Raw genomic sequence first — 20,090 nt, 5'->3', positions numbered from 1 at the left:
ACGACTTGCAGGGGAAGATATGAGAGCCATGGCACGGATACTGGAAAAAAAAGAAAAAAATCTTCGGCGAGCTCAAACCCACCAAAAGGCATGGGATGCTGTCAAGTGCTGGGACTTGGTCCAAAGGTTGCCCAATTGATTCCCATTGAAATCGCGAGATTTCGTTTCCCTTCCCGAAAGGGAATTTCGGGAAGGGAAACGAAATCTCGCGACCCTGAAAAGAAAGGCTTACAAACGCTCTGGAAAGGAGATATGATCAAATGAAGTGCGGCTGACAAAAATCCCAAAAGCCAGAAAATCGGGATATTTAGTGACTACAAGAAAATGGCGTGGGAGGAAATGTGGTGCAGTGCAAGGAGCAAAAGTTAGCAAAACTAAGCACCCAGATGCTGCAAAGTGACGGCAAAAAGTCGAGGAAGAAGACACAACTCGGAGGGGAAGATATGAGAGCCAAGGCATGGTTGCTGAAGAAAAAAAAAAAAAAAATTTGCAAATTTAGTGACTACTAGAAAATGGGCTAGGATTCTAGGATGTGCAGTGCAAAGGACCAAAAGATGCCAAAACTAAGCTCACAGATGCTGCAAAGGCAGGGCAAAAAGTCGAGGAGGAAGACACGACTTGCAGGGGAAGATATGAGAGCCATGGCACGGATACTGGGAAAAAAAGAAAAAAATCTTCGGCGAGCTCAAACCCACCAAAAGGCATGGGATGCTGTCAAGTGCTGGGACTTGGTCCAAAGGTTGCCCAATTGATTCCCATTGAAATCGCGAGATTTCGTTTCCCTTCCCGAAAGGGAATTTCGGGAAGGGAAACGAAATCTCGCGACCCTGAAAAGAAAGGCTTACAAACGCTCTGGAAAGGAGATATGATCAAATGAAGTGCGGCTGACAAAAATCCCAAAAGCCAGAAAATCGGGATATTTAGTGACTACAAGAAAATGGCGTGGGAGGAAATGTGGTGCAGTGCAAGGAGCAAAAGTTAGCAAAACTAAACACCCAGATGCTGCAAAGTGACGGCAAAAAGTCGAGGAAGAAGACACAACTCGGAGGGGAAGATATGAGAGCCAAGGCATGGTTGCTGAAGAAAAAAAAAAAAAAATTTGCAAATTTAGTGACTACTAGAAAATGGGCTAGGATTCTAGGATGTGCAGTGCAAAGGACCAAAAGATGCCAAAACTAAGCTCACAGATGCTGCAAAGGCAGGGCAAAAAGTCGAGGAGGAAGACACGACTTGCAGGGGAAGATATGAGAGCCATGGCACGGATACTGGAAAAAAAAGAAAAAAATCTTCGTCGAGCTCAAACCCACCAAAAGGCATGGGATGCTGTCAAGTGCTGGGACTTGGTCCAAAGGTTGCCCAATTGATTCCCATTGAAATCGCGAGATTTCGTTTCCCTTCCCGAAAGGGAATTTCGGGAAGGGAAACGAAATCTCGCGACCCTGAAAAGAAAGGCTTACAAACGCTCTGGAAAGGAGATATGATCAAATGAAGTGCGGCTGACAAAAATCCCAAAAGCCAGAAAATCGGGATATTTAGTGACTACAAGAAAATGGCGTGGGAGGAAATGTGGTGCAGTGCAAGGAGCAAAAGTTAGCAAAACTAAGCACCCAGATGCTGCAAAGTGACGGCAAAAAGTCGAGGAAGAAGACACAACTCGGAGGGGAAGATATGAGAGCCAAGGCATGGTTGCTGAAGAAAAAAAAAAAAAAAATTTGCAAATTTAGTGACTACTAGAAAATGGGCTAGGATTCTAGGATGTGCAGTGCAAAGGACCAAAAGATGCCAAAACTAAGCTCACAGATGCTGCAAAGGCAGGGCAAAAAGTCGAGGAGGAAGACACGACTTGCAGGGGAAGATATGAGAGCCATGGCACGGATACTGGGAAAAAAAGAAAAAAATCTTCGGCGAGCTCAAACCCACCAAAAGGCATGGGATGCTGTCAAGTGCTGGGACTTGGTCCAAAGGTTGCCCAATTGATTCCCATTGAAATCGCGAGATTTCGTTTCCCTTCCCGAAAGGGAATGGAAACGAAATCTCGCGACCCTGAAAAGAAAGGCTTACAAACGCTCTGGAAAGGAGATATGATCAAATGAAGTGCGGCTGACAAAAATCCCAAAAGCCAGAAAATCGGGATATTTAGTGACTACAAGAAAATGGCGTGGGAGGAAATGTGGTGCAGTGCAAGGAGCAAAAGTTAGCAAAACTAAGCACCCAGATGCTGCAAAGTGACGGCAAAAAGTCGAGGAAGAAGACACAACTCGGAGGGGAAGATATGAGAGCCAAGGCATGGTTGCTGAAGAAAAAAAAAAAAAAAATTTGCAAATTTAGTGACTACTAGAAAATGGGCTAGGATTCTAGGATGTGCAGTGCAAAGGACCAAAAGATGCCAAAACTAAGCTCACAGATGCTGCAAAGGCAGGGCAAAAAGTCGAGGAGGAAGACACGACTTGCAGGGGAAGATATGAGAGCCATGGCACGGATACTGGAAAAAAAAGAAAAAAATCTTCGGCGAGCTCAAACCCACCAAAAGGCATGGGATGCTGTCAAGTGCTGGGACTTGGTCCAAAGGTTGCCCAATTGATTCCCATTGAAATCGCGAGATTTCGTTTCCCTTCCCGAAAGGGAATTTCGGGAAGGGAAACGAAATCTCGCGACCCTGAAAAGAAAGGCTTACAAACACTCTGGAAAGGAGATATGATCAAATGAAGTGCGGCTGACAAAAATCCCAAAAGCCAGAAAATCGGGATATTTAGTGACTACAAGAAAATGGCGTGGGAGGAAATGTGGTGCAGTGCAAGGAGCAAAAGTTAGCAAAACTAAGCACCCAGATGCTGCAAAGTGACGGCAAAAAGTCGAGGAAGAAGACACAACTCGGAGGGGAAGATATGAGAGCCAAGGCATGGTTGCTGAAGAAAAAAAAAAAAAAAATTTGCAAATTTAGTGACTACTAGAAAATGGGCTAGGATTCTAGGATGTGCAGTGCAAAGGACCAAAAGATGCCAAAACTAAGCTCACAGATGCTGCAAAGGCAGGGCAAAAAGTCGAGGAGGAAGACACGACTTGCAGGGGAAGATATGAGAGCCATGGCACGGATACTGGAAAAAAAAGAAAAAAATCTTCGGCGAGCTCAAACCCACCAAAAGGCATGGGATGCTGTCAAGTGCTGGGACTTGGTCCAAAGGTTGCCCAATTGATTCCCATTGAAATCGCGAGATTTCGTTTCCCTTCCCGAAAGGGAATTTCGGGAAGGGAAACGAAATCTCGCGACCCTGAAAAGAAAGGCTTACAAACGCTCTGGAAAGGAGATATGATCAAATGAAGTGCGGCTGACAAAAATCCCAAAAGCCAGAAAATCGGGATATTTAGTGACTACAAGAAAATGGCGTGGGAGGAAATGTGGTGCAGTGCAAGGAGCAAAAGTTAGCAAAACTAAGCACCCAGATGCTGCAAAGTGACGGCAAAAAGTCGAGGAAGAAGACACAACTCGGAGGGGAAGATATGAGAGCCAAGGCATGGTTGCTGAAGAAAAAAAAAAAAAAAATTTGCAAATTTAGTGACTACTAGAAAATGGGCTAGGATTCTAGGATGTGCAGTGCAAAGGACCAAAAGATGCCAAAACTAAGCTCACAGATGCTGCAAAGGCAGGGCAAAAAGTCGAGGAGGAAGACACGACTTGCAGGGGAAGATATGAGAGCCATGGCACGGATACTGGGAAAAAAAGAAAAAAATCTTCGGCGAGCTCAAACCCACCAAAAGGCATGGGATGCTGTCAAGTGCTGGGACTTGGTCCAAAGGTTGCCCAATTGATTCCCATTGAAATCGCGAGATTTCGTTTCCCTTCCCGAAAGGGAATTTCGGGAAGGGAAACGAAATCTCGCGACCCTGAAAAGAAAGGCTTACAAACGCTCTGGAAAGGAGATATGATCAAATGAAGTGCGGCTGACAAAAATCCCAAAAGCCAGAAAATCGGGATATTTAGTGACTACAAGAAAATGGCGTGGGAGGAAATGTGGTGCAGTGCAAGGAGCAAAAGTTAGCAAAACTAAACACCCAGATGCTGCAAAGTGACGGCAAAAAGTCGAGGAAGAAGACACAACTCGGAGGGGAAGATATGAGAGCCAAGGCATGGTTGCTGAAGAAAAAAAAAAAAAAATTTGCAAATTTAGTGACTACTAGAAAATGGGCTAGGATTCTAGGATGTGCAGTGCAAAGGACCAAAAGATGCCAAAACTAAGCTCACAGATGCTGCAAAGGCAGGGCAAAAAGTCGAGGAGGAAGACACGACTTGCAGGGGAAGATATGAGAGCCATGGCACGGATACTGGAAAAAAAAGAAAAAAATCTTCGGCGAGCTCAAACCCACCAAAAGGCATGGGATGCTGTCAAGTGCTGGGACTTGGTCCAAAGGTTGCCCAATTGATTCCCATTGAAATCGCGAGATTTCGTTTCCCTTCCCGAAAGGGAATTTCGGGAAGGGAAACGAAATCTCGCGACCCTGAAAAGAAAGGCTTACAAACGCTCTGGAAAGGAGATATGATCAAATGAAGTGCGGCTGACAAAAATCCCAAAAGCCAGAAAATCGGGATATTTAGTGACTACAAGAAAATGGCGTGGGAGGAAATGTGGTGCAGTGCAAGGAGCAAAAGTTAGCAAAACTAAGCACCCAGATGCTGCAAAGTGACGGCAAAAAGTCGAGGAAGAAGACACAACTCGGAGGGGAAGATATGAGAGCCAAGGCATGGTTGCTGAAGAAAAAAAAAAAAAAAATTTGCAAATTTAGTGACTACTAGAAAATGGGCTAGGATTCTAGGATGTGCAGTGCAAAGGACCAAAAGATGCCAAAACTAAGCTCACAGATGCTGCAAAGGCAGGGCAAAAAGTCGAGGAGGAAGACACGACTTGCAGGGGAAGATATGAGAGCCATGGCACGGATACTGGGAAAAAAAGAAAAAAATCTTCGGCGAGCTCAAACCCACCAAAAGGCATGGGATGCTGTCAAGTGCTGGGACTTGGTCCAAAGGTTGCCCAATTGATTCCCATTGAAATCGCGAGATTTCGTTTCCCTTCCCGAAAGGGAATGGAAACGAAATCTCGCGACCCTGAAAAGAAAGGCTTACAAACGCTCTGGAAAGGAGATATGATCAAATGAAGTGCGGCTGACAAAAATCCCAAAAGCCAGAAAATCGGGATATTTAGTGACTACAAGAAAATGGCGTGGGAGGAAATGTGGTGCAGTGCAAGGAGCAAAAGTTAGCAAAACTAAGCACCCAGATGCTGCAAAGTGACGGCAAAAAGTCGAGGAAGAAGACACAACTCGGAGGGGAAGATATGAGAGCCAAGGCATGGTTGCTGAAGAAAAAAAAAAAAAAAAATTTGCAAATTTAGTGACTACTAGAAAATGGGCTAGGATTCTAGGATGTGCAGTGCAAAGGACCAAAAGATGCCAAAACTAAGCTCACAGATGCTGCAAAGGCAGGGCAAAAAGTCGAGGAGGAAGACACGACTTGCAGGGGAAGATATGAGAGCCATGGCACGGATACTGGAAAAAAAAGAAAAAAATCTTCGGCGAGCTCAAACCCACCAAAAGGCATGGGATGCTGTCAAGTGCTGGGACTTGGTCCAAAGGTTGCCCAATTGATTCCCATTGAAATCGCGAGATTTCGTTTCCCTTCCCGAAAGGGAATTTCGGGAAGGGAAACGAAATCTCGCGACCCTGAAAAGAAAGGCTTACAAACGCTCTGGAAAGGAGATATGATCAAATGAAGTGCGGCTGACAAAAATCCCAAAAGCCAGAAAATCGGGATATTTAGTGACTACAAGAAAATGGCGTGGGAGGAAATGTGGTGCAGTGCAAGGAGCAAAAGTTAGCAAAACTAAGCACCCAGATGCTGCAAAGTGACGGCAAAAAGTCGAGGAAGAAGACACAACTCGGAGGGGAAGATATGAGAGCCAAGGCATGGTTGCTGAAGAAAAAAAAAAAAAAAATTTGCAAATTTAGTGACTACTAGAAAATGGGCTAGGATTCTAGGATGTGCAGTGCAAAGGACCAAAAGATGCCAAAACTAAGCTCACAGATGCTGCAAAGGCAGGGCAAAAAGTCGAGGAGGAAGACACGACTTGCAGGGGAAGATATGAGAGCCATGGCACGGATACTGGGAAAAAAAGAAAAAAATCTTCGGCGAGCTCAAACCCACCAAAAGGCATGGGATGCTGTCAAGTGCTGGGACTTGGTCCAAAGGTTGCCCAATTGATTCCCATTGAAATCGCGAGATTTCGTTTCCCTTCCCGAAAGGGAATTTCGGGAAGGGAAACGAAATCTCGCGACCCTGAAAAGAAAGGCTTACAAACGCTCTGGAAAGGAGATATGATCAAATGAAGTGCGGCTGACAAAAATCCCAAAAGCCAGAAAATCGGGATATTTAGTGACTACAAGAAAATGGCGTGGGAGGAAATGTGGTGCAGTGCAAGGAGCAAAAGTTAGCAAAACTAAGCACCCAGATGCTGCAAAGTGACGGCAAAAAGTCGAGGAAGAAGACACAACTCGGAGGGGAAGATATGAGAGCCAAGGCATGGTTGCTGAAGAAAAAAAAAAAAAATTTGCAAATTTAGTGACTACTAGAAAATGGGCTAGGATTCTAGGATGTGCAGTGCAAAGGACCAAAAGATGCCAAAACTAAGCTCACAGATGCTGCAAAGGCAGGGCAAAAAGTCGAGGAGGAAGACACGACTTGCAGGGGAAGATATGAGAGCCATGGCACGGATACTGGGAAAAAAAGAAAAAAATCTTCGGCGAGCTCAAACCCACCAAAAGGCATGGGATGCTGTCAAGTGCTGGGACTTGGTCCAAAGGTTGCCCAATTGATTCCCATTGAAATCGCGAGATTTCGTTTCCCTTCCCGAAAGGGAATTTCGGGAAGGGAAACGAAATCTCGCGACCCTGAAAAGAAAGGCTTACAAACGCTCTGGAAAGGAGATATGATCAAATGAAGTGCGGCTGACAAAAATCCCAAAAGCCAGAAAATCGGGATATTTAGTGACTACAAGAAAATGGCGTGGGAGGAAATGTGGTGCAGTGCAAGGAGCAAAAGTTAGCAAAACTAAGCACCCAGATGCTGCAAAGTGACGGCAAAAAGTCGAGGAAGAAGACACAACTCGGAGGGGAAGATATGAGAGCCAAGGCATGGTTGCTGAAGAAAAAAAAAAAAAAATTTGCAAATTTAGTGACTACTAGAAAATGGGCTAGGATTCTAGGATGTGCAGTGCAAAGGACCAAAAGATGCCAAAACTAAGCTCACAGATGCTGCAAAGGCAGGGCAAAAAGTCGAGGAGGAAGACACGACTTGCAGGGGAAGATATGAGAGCCATGGCACGGATACTGGAAAAAAAAGAAAAAAATCTTCGGCGAGCTCAAACCCACCAAAAGGCATGGGATGCTGTCAAGTGCTGGGACTTGGTCCAAAGGTTGCCCAATTGATTCCCATTGAAATCGCAAGATTTCGTTTCCCTTCCCGAAAGGGAATTTCGGGAAGGGAAACGAAATCTCGCGACCCTGAAAAGAAAGGCTTACAAACGCTCTGGAAAGGAGATATGATCAAATGAAGTGCGGCTGACAAAAATCCCAAAAGCCAGAAAATCGGGATATTTAGTGACTACAAGAAAATGGCGTGGGAGGAAATGTGGTGCAGTGCAAGGAGCAAAAGTTAGCAAAACTAAGCACCCAGATGCTGCAAAGTGACGGCAAAAAGTCGAGGAAGAAGACACAACTCGGAGGGGAAGATATGAGAGCCAAGGCATGGTTGCTGAAGAAAAAAAAAAAAAAAATTTGCAAATTTAGTGACTACTAGAAAATGGGCTAGGATTCTAGGATGTGCAGTGCAAAGGACCAAAAGATGCCAAAACTAAGCTCACAGATGCTGCAAAGGCAGGGCAAAAAGTCGAGGAGGAAGACACGACTTGCAGGGGAAGATATGAGAGCCATGGCACGGATACTGGAAAAAAAAGAAAAAAATCTTCGGCGAGCTCAAACCCACCAAAAGGCATGGGATGCTGTCAAGTGCTGGGACTTGGTCCAAAGGTTGCCCAATTGATTCCCATTGAAATCGCGAGATTTCGTTTCCCTTCCCGAAAGGGAATTTCGGGAAGGGAAACGAAATCTCGCGACCCTGAAAAGAAAGGCTTACAAACGCTCTGGAAAGGAGATATGATCAAATGAAGTGCGGCTGACAAAAATCCCAAAAGCCAGAAAATCGGGATATTTAGTGACTACAAGAAAATGGCGTGGGAGGAAATGTGGTGCAGTGCAAGGAGCAAAAGTTAGCAAAACTAAGCACCCAGATGCTGCAAAGTGACGGCAAATAGTCGAGGAAGAAGACACAACTCGGAGGGGAAGATATGAGAGCCAAGGCATGGTTGCTGAAGAAAAAAAAAAAAAAAATTTGCAAATTTAGTGACTACTAGAAAATGGGCTAGGATTCTAGGATGTGCAGTGCAAAGGACCAAAAGATGCCAAAACTAAGCTCACAGATGCTGCAAAGGCAGGGCAAAAAGTCGAGGAGGAAGACACGACTTGCAGGGGAAGATATGAGAGCCATGGCACGGATACTGGAAAAAAAAGAAAAAAATCTTCGGCGAGCTCAAACCCACCAAAAGGCATGGGATGCTGTCAAGTGCTGGGACTTGGTCCAAAGGTTGCCCAATTGATTCCCATTGAAATCGTGAGATTTCGTTTCCCTTCCCGAAAGGGAAGCATTAAGCACCTCACCTGGCTGGACACCTAACTTGGGTATGCCTTACCGTCACATAATGTAAAAATAAAAACTGACTCTGCTTTCACAGATTTCCAATATGAAAGGAAGTCCAAGCTGTGGGTTCAAGATCAGTCTTAAAAAGCAGTCTAATTGTTCTAAAAGATTATTGGGTTTTCAAAGATGAAATCTGCAAAGGAGTTACTTTATCTAATGGCCTTGTCATTGGACAGGGCATTTAAGCACAGAACTGGAGGGCAATACAGAGGGAACTTCAAGAAGAAATTGTAAGCTGGCAGCAGCCTGGGCAGAGCTGGAAACAGGAGTGAGGTGTCAGCAAAGTGACAGCTCCTGGCTCTTGCTGGAAATCGCAAAAAGCAGCTAAAGAGAGAAGACTTTAAGGAGATTTATACTAGCGGGAGGTTGAATGACCAAGGTTTTAGATTCAAGGAAAGCTGTTAAACAGATCCAGAAGATGTCAGAGACAAAAGGTGAAGGAGTAGATTTGTCATGGACCCAGGTGGTTTATGTGCTGGCACATTCCTTGGAGGGGGAAGTGCCTGAACACACTTAAGGCCTCCTGTTTTTGCAGCCTGGATACACAGAGTGCAGAGACAAGCATGTTCCACATATTATAAATAAATACCTTAAAACAGTGTGAAAATTTCAAGCCATAATCAGGCAGGCCAACCCCCAGCAATTTCAGTAGAAAGTGCCCAGGCCATAGGATCAATACACGTAATCTTATCTTTGAGTTTAACTTCATGTTACAGCATAAGCAGTCTCTGAGGACCTGATACTACAAACAGTGGGCTCTGCAGAGCTTCTGAGCAGCTCCAGAGGATGATTATTATGTGCACAATGCAGTGGCTTAGAGGCTCCATCTCAGACTAGGTCCCTCAATGTGTGTTTGGTTAAAAAACCTGAAACATAATCTTGGAAGTGTATAAAACACAAACAAGAACACAGACAGTGTTAGAGCATTTTAACAAAGCTAAGAACAGAAGAGAAATCAAGTGTCCGGACTTCCTGATTTATCCACTTGACCTTGCTGCTGTGAAATGTAAAAATGTTGACAGGATCCTATTCTCAAAGTATGCTGAAGAGTTTGTCAGATAAAACAATATGACACATGCTGAGAAAGTGCATAGTATTCATTTTATTTGATCTTTCAGCTTAATCCAATACTGAATGAACTCAGTCAGAGCCTGATTCTGTACTTGCTCACTGCATAAACACACAAATAAATGTGTATTCATGAGAAAAGTAAAAAACAGAAAAGATCTATGTTTTCCACTGTGTCTACATGGCTAAACGAGGTACAGAATGATAGAAAATCAGATCAGGCTTTCCCTCTCCCTGAGGAAAACTTACTTGTAATCCTGTCCAGCTCTTTCCTTCATTAAATTATTTAGGCGTGAAATTTCCTTTTGCAGTGAATCAATTGTTTCCTTCGTTTTCTGTTCCCTTTCATAGACTTTATCCACCATTTTCCAGGCCTTTTCAAGCTCCTAGGAATTAAATGGAAAATAATTACATAAATTAAATTGTGTTTAAAAATAACCACAAATTAGAAATTAATTGCCTTGCACTTTACTTAGTTGAGAAAATAGATTTTTGGGCCTTTTCATGATTAGGTTCACAACAGTCCCCTTCACTTGGTATCTTTTGTTTTGGCTGAGGGCATGGACTCAGTGAGGCTTTGATCATGTGAGTACCACCAATATCAGTAAAAACTTACTGACAATTCAGTGCCCACAAAACTATTATCTACTTAAATAACTTATGTCTGTAAATTCCTATTAGGACAATAAGCATCCAATTTGATTTAGACGAGAAAAAGATATTATTCAGCTTTTCTTCCTCTTTGTTCATTTTCATCTGTGAGGACTTAGTGTAATTTGATTTTAACTCATTTTTTAGACAAGGCACTTTTCTTATGCCAAATTTTAACACATGGAGTTACTTAAATGACAGATTTGTGTGCTTCTCACAAGCTTAGGGTTTGATACCCACAAAGAGGATAGGGGAGGAGGATTCATTTCATTGTATGACTTCCTCTGCATCTCTCTCCCTTGAATCAGATCCTTATTTAAAAAAAAAAAAAAAAAAAAAAAAAAAAAAAAAAAAAAAAAAAAGCTTATTCCTTGCTAGGTTCAAATGAAGCTCCTACCATTTCTGGAATCCTGTGCTAAAAGAAATACAGAAATTCAGCAAGTGACTGGATGGGAAGGAAAGTTCCTGAAGTCTCAGTAAATCATGAAGATACTACTTTTACACTAGACATCCCTGAGCTTCAAATCACAGCATGATGCTCTTTCCTCAGCTGGCTCCTAGCAGAGTTCTGGACTTCATGATCTTGTACAGATTTAGACCCCAAGTGTGGCTGTGCAGTTTTACATTAGCTCTAGGGTCTCCCCAAGGAAAGCCAAATAGAAGCATCATTATATCAGGCCATAACAGCCCTTTCAGCTCCTACTTGCATCATATGAAACTGGGGCAGGAGAAAAATACTTTGAAAAAATACTTTAGAAACCATCTCCACAAAGAAGAAAATTAAATCATTTTATTTACATCACATTGTTTACAGAAATTCTTTATTGTAATTGACATATCTGTTTCTAAAAGAAAAACCCTATTTAATGTTAAACTCTAAATTATGACACCTATGTTATGTAATATTGTTAATATACTTATGGAACCCTTAAAAATCAAATATATGTAATATTTAGCTGCTTACTGCCTAAATTTAAAACTCAAACTATAGAACTAGCAGAAGTAACAGTCTACAGGATTTTGCTGAAAAATAACACAAAGTATAACATCTGTAGCCTCTTCAAACTGCAGAGGGAATACATTTCCATTTTATTCATTCAACTAGCTCAGCATATCCAAATTTGAGAAACCATCTGGAACATAAAGATGAGGAATCTTTCCTCTTCCTTTTTTTCCACACATACTAATAAAGAGGTAAACAATGGGCTTTCCTTGCTCAGAAATTCTGAAATTACAGTCAATTAAACTCACTACCTACAAACAGTATTTTCATTACTTAAAAAATTACTTAGCCTGAAAATGTGCTTTTTCACTTATGTATCAAGCATTTCTAAACAGTTTTATATATAAAATAAATTTTTATGTCATACCTTTTGAGTTCTAATTTCCATTCAATGCAGCAATGATCATACATAAAGCATTAATTATTATCTAATAAATTATACGTTTTCATTCATTAATATCTTACACACAATGCTAAATTCTGAAATTTAAATAAGTGCATGTTGGGCTGAAATAATGGCACGAAGACACAGTGTACCATATTGACTAGCAGAAAAGCATAAAATACAGCTGTAAATAAACATGTTTCAGATTTGTCAACCAGTAAGAGTCAACCACCCTTTCTCTAGAAAAATGTAAATTGAAAATAAGATTAAAGCTGATTACTTACATCAGAGCTGCCTGCTGGCTGATTAGACTCTGATTAAAATTGGTGAATTAAATCATTACAATTGGAGTTTTGGGGAATAGAACTGGGGAATAAAATCAATTAGCCTCTGAAAGGTTTTAGTGGCTTCAAAGTGTCTTTTATTCTGATGAATATTTGCAAAAGTGATCTACTGAAGTCAGTGAGGCCATTCAGATAAGCACTGATTTAAGGTCACTCTAAGCTGTGCTTTTTGAACTTTATCTTTGGCCTGTAAAAACTACTGTATTGAATTTGTATTGATAATACCAATTTTTATCAATAAAGAAGACACGGGTGATGGCTGCACTAATAAGCAAAATCTAAATAAGAATTTTCTACAGACTTCAGCATCAGCAAAAATGAGCTTCATGGTAGTTGCTCCTTGGTTGTGTCTTCTGTTGTAAGAGCAGATCAATAGATCTGTTATTTTCAGCAATAAAAAAGAGCAAAATTTTTATGATGGAAGTCTTCATAGAATAAATATTCACGTTGTTATTCAGTGTGAAAGATTGCAGTGTGTCAGCAACACAGGGTAATTGCAGTACAAGACAGGTAGGCAATGCATGGCAGTCTGCTGCACAGTTAAAGGCAGTACCCTGGATGTTTGCTGTTAGAATAATTCAAAAATCTTTGAAGTACTGAACACTGGAACTTGTGAAGCAGGACTTATAAAGTGTGACTGCTTTACTTTGCTTTCATTAAATACCCCAAAAGATCACATCCGTTTCATTGCTCAGAAACTGAGAATGAATGAAATGTTTTCTTATTATATTGGATTGATAGGCCTGGAAATTGAAAATTTGGTAATTCCAAGAAGAGCAGTACCAGCTCCTATAAATTCCTCTTCTAGCATTCTTCCAGTGCAGACTCATGGATCAGTGTCCCTAGCCATGAAAAACAGAATTGTGTTCCCTTCATGATTAGCTTGGCCCTTTGCTCCTTTGATATTTCTGTAAACAGCAGATTGCTATGTCCAGTTTATTAAAAAAACAAACCAGATCCTTTAACTGCCACCTGACAGTTAACAGCTATTGCTTATCACTGACCCACCTCCTACCAGCCACTGATCTGTGTGCTTAACCCCTGCCCTAAACAAACCCTACTGACTGCAAACAGGCTTCACATGGAGAAAATTTTTTCTTCTGCAACTTTTATTTCTTACCCTAATGACCCATCAAGTCACCAAGATGCAGAGCTTTAATTTGGAGCAACTATTCCATTTTTACAGCAACTGTTCAATTTTTACAAGAACAGCCCCATCAGGACTCTTTTATGGTTTATAAATAACTAAATTGTGGGACAGATTGTTTGTTTAATTTAGCACTGAAGAATATCATCTTGGCTACTTTAGCACTTGAACTTCCTTCAACACTTAGCTTGGATACATGGGAAACATATTGTTTGAATGATAACAAAATTGTAGTGAAATACTACAACTCTTATAGAGCTTTCCTTCAGAAAGAAGAATAATATGGAACATAAAGGGTTTATCAAGCAAAACCTCAAACAAGACATGAACATTTTAAACAATATCAAAATAATTCCTGAACCTTTAAGAGGACTAATTCTCATAACCAAACTGAAAAAGAATCAGCTGCATACTTGACTCACAACACAGCACTAGAAATTAAATGTCCCATGTTGTGCATTGCACATCACTTCTTGCAGGATCATATTGTAAAGCAGCTTTTTCACTAGAAATTCACTTAATGGGTTCAAAGTAGGCAGTATGGTTCAGTCATACCCTGCTTGAGCTTCAAATTAGCTGCTGAAATTGGAAAGGCTCTTATTTTCCCAACATTTCCACTCCTTAGTTTTATGATGTTACCAAGATGTCTCCTCAGTTTAGGAACATCTTGAAGGATCACCTCTCCTAATGTTCACACACAGAGTATTGCCATGTGATAGCAAAAAGGAAATTGTAAGGCTCATCGTGGTTCCTGATGCTCATCTACCAGGTTTTGATTAGCAGCAGTGAAAATTAACAAGATTTTCCACACCTTTCCTCCTCCTTGAAGAGGCTTTGGGCAGTACCACGGGTTTGCAAGCTGTGGCCATAGGATGACAGTGCTGCTATTTATATTTACTCTGAATGTATTTTCTTCATAATTCTAAGGACAAGAAACTCCATTTCAAAGAACTTCTATTTCTGTAGTGCTCAAAAATCACTCTGGATTGCTACACTGATTTTACTTTACTGGAACAAACCACTTTATTGTAAGGCATGGAAGTTTCCCAAATAAGTGCTAAATTAAAGCCTATCTAGGTATCACAAAGCTAAGTTTTTAAACCATCAGAATGAAGAAGTTCCACATGCAACTTTAGGTTTCTGACAGTGAAAATTCACTGTAAGCCTAAAAACATCAACTGTTTTTAGTGAGTCAAGCACTTTGATTTGACAGAGTTTAAATCAATAATAACAAACAACACATCAGAGTAAATTGGTGAAATCACACTGAAATGCTATATAGGATTCCTTTTCAAAAGCACTGTGAAACATTTATTTATATAAGTTGTCACTTCCATAACCTAAAATCCATACTTCAAAAAAAAGTAGATTTTTTTTTTTTATGTTCTGGCAATAGTTAACATCCAAGCAATCCTTCAAAAGATATAATGAATCAAAACCAGTACATTAAATTGAAAAGGTGCCATTTTACAGAGGGAATGCTTAAACAAAAATTATTAGTAAGTATTGAAAGCTGGCGGAGTTGGTTTAATGCAAATAAACACAGAAATTGACTGAAACCTGTAAATATACCAGGCTGAGCAAACAAAGCAAAGCAGAGGTTAAACAATGGGAGATGCCAGCTCTATGCTTAATCCTCCAGCTAGTTCTCTACATAAAATCAAGTGTTCTTGCAGGTGCTTTTCTTATTACCATGTTTTTCATTAACAATTCCAGATCATACTTCATTCTATTCAAAACTTTACCGACTTCAACGATGATATAGTTTCCCCATCATCATGAGTGAGTTTGGTGAGCACAGCTACTTTGGATGACTTCTCCACAAGCTCAGCACTCAGCTTCCTGCATTTCTCCATGAGATGCTTTTCATTTTCACGAGACTTCTTCATAATAGCAAGAAGCTTCTCATATTCGACACGGAATTTTTCCAGAGCTTCATCTCTACTCAGGATACTGATGAATTCTTGGGAGTCCTTTTCAAGTGCTTCAAAGGCACTTTCTTCTAGATATGGTTTGTCAGACTCTTCCTGAGTGAAATAATCAACAAACAGGAAGAATTCAACATCTCACTTATGACCCCAGAATACAAAAAAGTAATATACTGAGTGTATCACAGCTACAAGAAATCATGACAAAATTTTCTGTAATAACAGTTCTTTTGCTAGCATATAATATGTATGTTGTAAGCTATTTTTCAAACACATCTCCCCCAATTTTACTGAAATAACTTGTGCTTTACCAGCCAGAGTTCTTATAATTGAGTCCCACAACTGCTTTAAAGACAAGTCTATAAAATACCATCATTGTGATAGTGTTTGAATAATGCATCAACCATCGAGGAAACCCAGTATTTTAACCCTAATTCTCCCCAGTTCTCTACTCTCTAAAGTCTGATTACTTTATGATTTCTATCCAGATAGTGCCAGAGACATGCAGACAAGCACATCTCAAAGCTCCAGTAATGCCAACACAATTCAGCCCTTCCTCTGTGGGAAATGCTACTGTTAAGCCTTACACAGAAGACATTTTTCAGCTAGCCCAGTTCTGATGCCAAATCCTTGCAAGTGCACCTCTGAGGTGGTCTCACTAGGATAGGGAAGGAGCTCTCCTGTCAGCAAGAAAACCTCAAGGGCAACTTTAACGCTGAGCCCGTGCTCCGGCCAGCATCAAAGAACAATCGGAGCTGTGAGCTGAAACTTAGTGCCTCCCTCCTTCAAACCTGCTCTGGGACTCACAGCTTCCTTCTCATTTCATCCTCCTCTCCTAGCCACAGAATCACAAAATGGTTTGGGTTGGAAAGGACCTTAAAGATCATCTTATTCCAACTCCCTGCCATGGACCTTCCACTAGACCACGTTGCTCAGAGCTCCATCCTACCTGGCCTTGAACACTTCCAGGGATGGGCCATCTGCAACTTCTCTGGGCAACCTGTGCCAGGTTCTCACCACCCTCACAGTAAAGAATTGTCTCCTAATATCTAATCTAAACCTACTCTCAGTTTGAATCTGCTCCCCTCTGTCCTGCCCTGTCCCCATACATGCTCTTGTGCAAAGTCCCTCTCCAGATCTCATGTAGGCTCCCTTCAGGTACTTCAGTCTTGATCTTGTTCATGTTTGTGATTGTAGAGTTAAAAGACGAGCAGTAATGAGGGGGAGGCAGGGCAGAAATCACACCCACGATCTTATACGTAGCAGCTGCTCCTAAAATTTAAGAGTTACTGCTGCCTGGGTACAAGTAGCTGATTGCTCCTACTTTCAGCACAGGACCTAACTGAGCTCTGCTCACACAGAGACACAGAAACATGGAATACGGCTATAGATGATACACGGGTGATGTTGTCGGGCTTATCCTGAGGTGCAGCCTTCGTCCTGTCCCGGGGCCAGGAAGGGAAGGGAGGGGCAGGTTGCAGGTTACCTCAGCCATGCTGCCGGCGGGTGGAGGTGGCGGGCGCGGCGCAGCGGGTCGGTGTCAGCGCCGGTGCCGGCACGGGTGGCGGTGCCGGGGCTGTGCCGGTGCCGGTGCCGGGCAGTGCCGGTGCCGGGCGGTGGCGGAGGCGGCCCGGGCCCGCGGCGGTGCCGAGGCCGCTGCTGGCAGCCAGCGCCGCTCTGGTTTCGTAGCAACGGCGGCTGCGGGCGGCGCCGCGCTGGGCCCGGGGCCACCCTCAGCCACGGGCCGGCGGCGGCCGCCTACGGGCATAGCCCCGCTGCCTGCTTGTCTTCCAACAACTGTGTGTTCGTCTTGCTGCTGAAGTTCGGCCGTCGGGGATTTTAACCAAGGGCACCCAGGAATGTTTCCCCTCTGGCCCAAAAGGCTCCCGGAGCAGAGCAGCCGAGCGCGGCCGGCAGGGTGGGCCAGCTCAATCACAGAGTTTTTAGGGTTGGACGGACCTCCGGTATCATCCAGCCCAGCCGCCCTGCCAAGGCAGGGTCCCACCCAGACAGGTGGGTTTTTGAATGATTCCACCGAGGGAGATCTCACGACCTCCCTAGGCAGCCTGTTCCAGCGCTTTGCCACTCTCAATGTAAAGAATTTCTTCCTCATGAAGTGGAACGTCTTGTGGTTTAGTTTATGGCCATTGCTCCTTGTCCTGCTGCTGGGCACCACTGAAAAGAGCCTGGCACCATGCCCTTGGCACCTGCCTTTGAGTCATTTACATGCATTGATGAGATCTCCTCTCAGTCTTCTCTGTTCTGTCAGACTGAACGGGCCCTGCTCCTGCAGTCTCTCATCATTCAAAAGATGCTCCACACCCATCATCATCTTCGTGGCCTCCACTGGACCCTTTCCAGCAGCTCCTTGTCTTTCTTGTACTGAGTCCACTCAAGGCAGATCCTGTGGAAGGCAATAAACAGGGATTTGTGCAGTCTGGGAGTACAAATCATAGAACCACAGAATACATTGGGTAGGAAGGGACCTTAAAGATCATGTCATTTCAATCCCATTGCCATAGGGATTGGCACACCTTCCACTATCCCAGGTTGCTCAGAGCTCCATCCAGCCTGCAATGGAACACTTCCAGGGATAGGGCATCCACAACCTCATCACCCTCACAGTAAAGAATTTCTTCCTAAAATCTTATCTAAACGTACTCTCCTTCAGCTTAAGGCCATTTCCCCTTGTCCTGTCACTACATGCCAAATGGCATTTGGAGCCTGACTTCTGCCAGGCTGGCAGAATGTCATTGTACCCAGCTATTCACAGTAGCCTGTCTGTGCATGTGGATGCTTTGGCACAATCCACGGTGCAGGAAAAGGGGAGGCAGGACAGCAGCTCCAGGATCAGCTCATACTGTTCTCTCCACTCACAGCTAACCCCTGAAATGGTGGGGTTTATCTCCCTAAGCACACAAATTTTTCCACCTGATAGCTTTATAGGGCAGGGAATGCACTGTACCCTGTATACACTCCCTAGCAGCATGCATGTTGGTTAGGACCTTAAAGTACCACTTGAAACAAATACTGATGACAGAAAACTTTTTCTCTTGCTGGTTTAATGAAGCCTGAATTGTAGCACTTTATTTTACTGATTACGTGGCAAAATAGGCAGTTTCAAATGGATGCTTTCAAATGGCCTGATTTTACCATTAGAACTGGAGAATAATACACATTTTATAATGTATTCTTTTTATGTGTGACTTAATTTACAAAATACCCTATACACTGAAACATTCAATCATTTCAATGCACACTTCTAATCCAAAAAATCAATAAAGTTCCTTTTCTAGGTTTTGTACTCCCCTTTTTTCTCATTTTCTTTTGTACTGATGTTTCTTACATAATAAGATTACAAGGAAGATGATTATGATAAATTCCTTGATTCTAGGATTTCAGTTCTCAAGAGGACCAAACTTCTAGACCTTTAACATAAAACAACTGCACATTTAATGAAATATCAAATGATACAATTTTAATTTTGTGAGCAAAATACTGCTGGAGGAAGGGGACATGCTCAGAATTTTAAAAAATAATAATATGATGAATAAAAAAAGGCTCTCCAATTTACATCTCAAATATATAACTTTGATATTTTTAATACTGTTTCTTATTTCTTTAAAAACAAATCAGGAGTGGAAAGGAGATAGTCAGCCTTGGGCTTCAGGTTCATGTTTGTGCTTGAAGGAAACATCATTAATGTGTTTAAAAATTATACCCATTTATTAAAACATTTCCATGAGCTTCCTGGCGTGGCTGAAAATGTCCCTGTTCACTGCATTGGCTTGGACTAGAAGACCTTGAAAGCCCTCTCTCAACCCAAACTATTCTATGATTTTACTCTTATGTTTTTCAAACCCCTCATGATCTGTGTCCTCTGAGCCTGTGTAAGTGTGATTGTGTAGACTGGTCTTCATGACAACTTCCATTTGAGCTAAATTCAGCCAAATTCTGCAAGTTCACCCTCGTGGCAGCCACATCTCTAACTGCAGTGCAGGCATAGTGGGGTGAGTGTTAGGAGCCCATGGTAACTCATGCAAAAACCCATTTTATTTAACGCCTTAAAACATCCCAACTCATAGCACATAAATGCAACCAGGACACAAATCTGTGTGACTGTGAAGACCCAAATATTCACACTTAATTAATTCTGCAACAAATTATATTAACAACAAGAGAATGCCTCAACAGCTTCATAAACATGGAGCTCCACTGACACTCAAGAGGACACCCGGATTTCTGACCTTAGCAAGAATTTACTTTAGCTCAGGACCAGCCACCTAAAGTTCTCTGTGTTTGAGATTCATCAGTGAAGTGTAAATAACCACATCTGCCCTCCTGCAATGGTGCTGTGACTGTCATGGCTATAAATGATGCACTCATGTCATAGAGAAAACCTCTGGACAAGGTGGAGCTCTTCGAGCTCGTCCTTTTAAGATGAGCATATGTCCCCCTCTGCAAAAACATTTCTGCTAATAAGAGCAAAAAACTCCAATGGCTACAGAAGAAAAAAAAAAACCCTTAAATAAAACCAAATAAATCTCCATTAATAGCAAGGGCAAGCCAGACCTAGAAAGTTTCAGTTCATTGAAAAAATTGTTATTTATTTCCCTGAATGTGTTTGTTCAAGAGGCACATGCACTTTATGGTAAATAAGAAGAATCACTTGTCTCACCAGCTGCATAAAAGAGAGTTTTGCATCAGTGGGGTGTGTTGGTGTGCATGCAGAAAGGGTTACTAGAGAAAAAATGTTTGCTCACT

The 20,090-nt window shown here is 42.2% G+C and overlaps 1 protein-coding gene across 1 annotated transcript; it reads right to left on the bottom strand.

Annotated features, from left to right (window-relative positions):
- Positions 1 to 9,882: 9,882 nt before the first annotated feature.
- On the bottom strand, positions 9,883 to 16,958 carry LOC135306776 (cilia- and flagella-associated protein 58-like). Its single transcript, XM_064431246.1, has 3 exons — positions 16,813 to 16,958; positions 15,144 to 15,425; positions 9,883 to 10,254 (listed from the first exon to the last, which is right to left on the bottom strand). Exons 1-3 carry the CDS (start codon positions 16,819 to 16,821, stop codon positions 10,114 to 10,116), a joined length of 432 nt encoding a protein of 143 aa, XP_064287316.1. The 5' UTR covers positions 16,822 to 16,958; the 3' UTR covers positions 9,883 to 10,113.
- Between the last annotated feature and the right edge of the window lie 3,132 nt (positions 16,959 to 20,090).

This window comes from Passer domesticus, chromosome 8 (genome assembly GCF_036417665.1).
Source record: "Passer domesticus isolate bPasDom1 chromosome 8, bPasDom1.hap1, whole genome shotgun sequence".
Taxonomy (NCBI): domain Eukaryota; kingdom Metazoa; phylum Chordata; class Aves; order Passeriformes; family Passeridae; genus Passer; species Passer domesticus.
This window is presented reverse-complemented; position numbering and strand designations above follow the sequence as displayed.

Coding starts and splice junctions, on each gene's coding strand:
- LOC135306776 (XM_064431246.1), bottom strand. Junction 10,255..15,143: donor CTATATCATCGTTGAAGTCG/GTAAAGTTTTGA, acceptor TTTAATTCCTAG/GAGCTTGAAAAGGCCTGGAA.